This window comes from Camellia sinensis, chromosome 6 (assembly GCF_055761805.1).
Source record: "Camellia sinensis isolate YWXY chromosome 6, ASM5576180v1, whole genome shotgun sequence".
NCBI lineage: Eukaryota > Viridiplantae > Streptophyta > Magnoliopsida > Ericales > Theaceae > Camellia > Camellia sinensis.
Genome location: NC_138966.1, coordinates 193,408,113 through 193,413,983, shown reverse-complemented (window position 1 = coordinate 193,413,983; position 5,871 = coordinate 193,408,113). Strand labels below are relative to the sequence as shown.

The following is a 5,871-nucleotide window of genomic DNA, read 5'->3' as shown; positions in this document are numbered from 1 at the left end:
TTTTCTCCATTTCCCTTGCCTTTCTTTTTCCTTTCCAAATGATTACCCAAATCCATGATTCAAATACAACCTTAATCTCCCGATGAACTGTTAGTTTTAAAATGCTGAGAGAGAGAGAGAGAGAGAGAGAGAGAGAGAGAGAGAGAGAGAGAGAGAGAGAGATACTCTCAGGTCTAGTATTGAAATTCAGTACTGAGATTAGCATCATCATCTACTTGGACATGAAGTCAAACCAGAGAGATACTCTTAAAGCACCTCAAATATGCACACAAGGAAGAATCAAGCATGCAGATACTCTGATGCAAGTTGAAATAATAAAATAGCAGCCAAAGACCAAAAAATTGATGCATGGAATATGCTTAGCACATGCCAAACAGTAAAGAGAATAGCACAAATCAAGATTACAGAAACAGAAACACGACAAGTTGGCCCAGAGTGAAGCAATCTGTCATGAGAATCATGAAATTAATATGTAGCTCAATGCTAGCATGCAAAAGAACATAACAATCCATGCCTGGTTTTGAAAATGGGAAAAAGACCATACTTTTAGCAGCATGTTGCACAAAAAAACAGTTTAAGTTGCCCAAAAAAAAAAAAATCACTAAGAAGCACAAGAGGTAGAGAGTTTAAGGCATTCACTCTGACATCTCCGAAGACAGATGTCATTCTAATTGGGCACTTGATGTTGGTTGACACAGACAGTGCGAGCACAGGCATCAGAGCAGGCATCAAGCTCAGACATACCACAAACAGTAACACAAGTATCAGGGATCGGATCTTTGGAGAAGGACCCAACCTTCTTGAGCATTCTCTTGGATGTACAGACCCTCTCACAAATAAATATATCATCAGAAGTCTTCTCTCTTCCACGAGCACCCTTGATTCTCTGCTCCTCAGTACACCTTCTCTTAATTCTAAAAGCTTGCCCTGCAACAATCGTTGGAATAGCAGCCCCCAAAAGGGACCACCATACTTTGACCATTACTCTTCCTCTTTTACTTCTGCACTCAAGAATGGAAAAATAAATAAATAATAATAATTAATTAATTAATACATAAACTTATTTGTTTACCTGCTATCGTTTACAGAACTTACTGTTGAAGAAAAATGGTTGAATGAGAAATTGCCTCATAAATGTATATATAACTCACACATTTAAGGCTCATCAGTTTTACAAAATTGATTGGGCAGTTTTGCTAGCATTAGTTGCCAGCCTTGATAACTAGAGGCTCCTCCCCTCTCCCCCATGGTGTATAAAAGAAGGCCCTATTCCTTGAAAAGATATATAGAATTTTCCTTGGCATCCATACACTATCAGTTTACTTCTCCTATAATTTTCTTCCTGAGAGAGAGTACTGTCGTTGTCCGTTCGCTAAGCTAATCAGAAGGTGCTTCTGTTGTAGCTGGTAAAAACCATCGTATCTTGGGAAGTAGACGTCGGCGTACCTCCAGTACCCAACGGTGAGGCGGCGAATCTATTTTAAGGAGACTGTGATATCACACGGGCTTCGGTTTGCTTCCTTTAACCATTTTATATGTATCTGTATTTTATTCAGCATGTTATATTTTCTGAAATAGAAGGTTTGTTTTGTTCATCTCATAATTTTGCGATGTGCAATGTGGAATTATGTAATGTGAGTAGTTTTTTCCAACAAGCTTAAAATAGATTTATATATATTTTCTATGAAATTGAGTAGATTAATAGATTCATAGGTGTGTGTAATAATTTTGCATGTAATTGGCCACTGGTAGTTCTAGCGAGTTAATTGGTTTATTAGATGCATGTACACAGGGTTAAGCTTTTGATTTTGCCATTTTGTGTATGCTACTGTTTGGTCTTCCCATGGCATGGAATAGGCCACTGTTATCAATAGGGAAGAAGAGTTCCATTGGTGCAATGTTAATTCACTGTATTTTCTAATTAATTTATTAATTTATGGCGTACCGGTTCATGCCTTGTATTTTTAGATTTACATGCTTCTAGTTCACATGCTTCTAGTTTACAATATAAATTACATGTCCATTCGGGTTTAATTTTTAGTGTAATTTACATTTCTAGCATGTTTATTAGGTAGTAAATTTTCATGTAACTTGTACCTATTAATCTTTAATTTAGGTGTGGAGTTGTAAAGTTTATAACTTGCCTATATTTAAATTCATGTTAATTTCTCTGGAATTATTTGCATGTTAATCATGTCATTTGCAATTCTTGCCTAGTAATGTGATTTATGTATTTAGGAGTTATAAAATGTTTGTAACTTGCCTCAATTAATTACATGTTTAGTGTACCATAAGTTTATATGTAACCTTTACCAATTTAAAATATGGTTTAATTATATTTAATTTAGGTCTGTAACTTATATAGTTAATTACATGTTTATTATTTAATTAATTTTCTACAGTTTTTTTTTGTTTAAATTCTAGATGTGTAACTTAAGGGTTGGTTTTAATCTTTACTTACAGTTATTTATTAGTTTGTTTGCTAGTACCCTCCCCTTCAAGAAAAGCTGAGGGAGGTTTTGTTGTATTTTGCTGCTAACTCTTTATTGCAGGAATACCTATGGAAATGGTGAGACTAGTTTTGAATTAAATTTTGAATTGTGGGATTTTCTAGTGTTAAGTTTGATTTCTGGAAGTACAGAATATTGAAAATTCTGCGGTAATTTTTCCGAAATGGCAACTATCTCTGATGTTGCTGTTGCTGCTGCTAATGTTGGTGGGGATCCGAACCCCGAGGCAAATGGCTTGCCAACCCCTGCTGTGACCTCTGTGATCAATCCTCCTGTTGTTACTCCGGTTGTTCCGGGGGACCGCTCAATCATTACAAGCGCCCGGAGAAGTTCACGGGAGTGAATTGTAAGAGATGGCAGCAGAAGATGCTATTTTATTTGACTACTCTAAGCCTTGCGAGGTTTCTGAGTGAAGATGTACCACCCGTAGAGGAGAATGAGCAAGATAAACAAAAGCTCATGGCTCTGGACGCTTGGAAACAAGCAGACTTCTTATGCCGGAATTACATTCTGAATGGCTTGGCGGACCCGCTTTTCAGCGTGTTCTATGCCAAGAAATCGGCTAAGGAGTTGTAGGATGCCTTGGACAAAAAGTACAAGACCAAGGATGCTGGGCTAAAGAAATTTATTGTCGACCGGTTCCTGGACTTCAAGATGGTGGACTCCAAAACTGTCATGAGTCAAGTCCAAGAGTTCCAAGTGATTCTGCATGAGATACATGCAGAAGGGATGGTCCCAAGTGAGTCATTCCAGGCAGCTGCTTTGATTGAGAAGCTGCCTAACGGCTGGAAAGACTTCAAGAACTACTTGAAGCACAAACGAAAGGAGATGACAGTCGAAGAGCTCGTTGTCAGGCTCCGGATTGAAGAGGACAACAGGAAGAAAGGAGGTTGTACCTCCACTGTCAAAGCGAACATGGTTGAGCATGGCGAGTCCTCGGGGGCGAGAAAAAAAACCACCGACAGGCAAAAGCTCAAAGTTGGAGGCTAGAGGTGGAATCTCCAAAAGGCCAGCCTACAAGCCAAAGGAGCCTACTTTTAGGTTCAATGGCAAATGCTTCAACTGTGGAAGTGACGGGCATCGGGCAGTTGATTGTCTGAAGAAGAAGCCCTACAGGAAAAACCCTCTGCAACACAAAAACTGGGCACATATGGCTGAAATGGAGGAATTGTCACGCGATGTGGATGACATGCATCTGTCAGCCGTCGTGTCAGAAGTGAACATGGTGGGGTCAAACCCGAGGGAGTGGTGGGTGGACACTGGGGCCACTCACCATATTTGTGCAGCGAAGAGAATGTTCACAACTTTCGAACCGGTTTCAAACGGGGAGAAGATGTTTATGGAAAACTCTGCAACCTCAGCTGTTGAGGGTAAAGGCAAGGTGATCCTGAAGATGACTTCAGGAAAAGAACTGACTTTAAACAATGTCCTTTATGTGCCGGACATTCGTAAGAACCTTGTCTCGGGGTCTCTCCTAAGCAAGCATAGCTTCCGCATGGTGTTTGAATCAGACAAGGTCATGTTGACCAAGGGCGGGGTCTATGTGGGGAAGGGATATATGTCAGGTGGTATGTTTAAATTGAATGTAATGACACTTATCCCTAAGATTAATGAGAAAGTTTCTTCTTCTGCTTATATGCTTGAGTCCCCTAATTTATGGCATGGTAGATTAGGTCATGTAAATTTTGACTCTTTACGTAGATTAATCAAGTTCGATCACATACCATCTTTCAAGATTAATCCACAACACAAGTGTGAAACTTGTGTAGAAGCAAAATTGACAAGGTCTTCTTTTCATTCTATTGAAAGAAGTACCCAGCCTTTGGGTTTAGTGCATAGTGATGTGCGTGACTTGAAAGTTGTACAATCACGTGGTGGCAACAAGTACTTCATCACTTTTGTTGATGATTGCACTAAATACTGTTATGTGTATTTGCTTAAAAGCAAAGACGAGGCGATTGATAAATTTATTCCTTTTAAGAATGAAGTTGAGAATCAATTAAGCTAGAAAATCAAGGCATTGAGAAGTGATCGTGGTGGTGAGTATGAATCCCCGTTTGCCGAGACTTGTGCTCAATTTGGGATTATTCACCAAACCACAACGTCTTATTCGCCTCAGTCAAATGGTGTTGCTAAGCAGAAGAACATGATGCTAAAAGAGATGATGAATGCAATGTTGATAAGTTCTGGGTTGCCACAGAACTTATGGGGGGAAGCAATTCTCTCCGCAAATTATATTCTTAATAGAATACCACGGAAGAAAGTGGACAAGACTCCATATGAGTTGTGGAAAGGTCACAAGCCTTCATATAAATACCTATGAATGTGGGGGTGCCTTGCAAAAGTGGCGGTACCTACACCGAAGCGGGTTAGGATAGGTCCGAAAACCGTGGACTGTATGTTCATTGGTTTAATGCACAAAATAGTAGTGCATATAGATTTCTTGTGCACAAGTTTGATATTTCAGATATACACAAGAATACTATCATGGAATCTAGAAGTGCATCTTTTTTTGAAGATGTATTTCCGTGTCGTCCCCAAGATAGGGTTCCGAGTTCCATGAAAGAAATAGAAGATGTTGATGATGAAAATGATCACATAGATGATCACGAAGACGATCACATAGATGATCACATGGATGATCAAACAGCTGATCAAATAACTGATCAAGTAGATGATCAAGCTGCTGAAGTAGATGAGCCAAGAAGGAGTAAAAGGGCTAGAACCACAAAGTCTTTTGGTCCAGACTTCTTGACTTATATGTTAGAGGGAGAACCTCGAATGTTCCATGAAGCTGTGACTTCACCTGAAAGTCCTTTATGGAAAGAAGCAATTAAGAGTGAGATTGACTCCATCTTACAGAACCATACTTGGGAGTTGGTTGATCTACCCCCAAGCAGTAAGGCCTTGGGGAGTAAGTGGATCTTTCGAAGAAAGATGAGAGCGGATGGGTCAATTGACAAATATAAGGCTCGGCTAGTTATCAAAGGATACAGACAGTGAGAAGGCCTGGATTACTTTGATACGTATTCACCTGTGACAAGGATTACATCCATTCGCATGTTGATTGCAATAGCAACTTTACATGGTTTAAAAATACATCAGATGGATGTAAAGACACCTTTCTTAAATGGAGATTTAGATGAAGAAATCTACATGGAGCAACTCTAGGGGTTTTCAGCTGCAGGAAAAAGTAAGAAAGTCTGTAAGCTTGTCAAGTCATTGTATGGTTTGAAGCAAGCTCCCAAACAATGGCATGGGAAGTTTGACAATGCTATGCTGTCAAATGGGTTTCGAATCAATGAGTGTGATAAGTGCGTATATGTTAAAGACACTGACAAAGGTTATGTCATTTTGTGTC

The 5,871-nt window shown here is 39.3% G+C and overlaps 1 protein-coding gene across 1 annotated transcript; it reads right to left on the bottom strand.

The window, feature by feature from the left end:
* Positions 1 to 667: 667 nt before the first annotated feature.
* Positions 668 to 982, bottom strand: LOC145793941 (uncharacterized protein At5g64816-like). Its single transcript, XM_082876853.1, has one exon. The coding sequence runs from the start codon at positions 980 to 982 to the stop codon at positions 668 to 670; it is 315 nt and encodes a 104-aa protein (XP_082732979.1).
* Positions 983 to 5,871: the final 4,889 nt, after the last annotated feature.

What these genes read in the sequence shown, in the direction of transcription:
- LOC145793941 (XM_082876853.1), bottom strand. Translation starts at nt 982, where the DNA reads ATGGTCAAAGTATGGTGGTCCCTTTTGGGGGCTGCTATTCCAACGATT.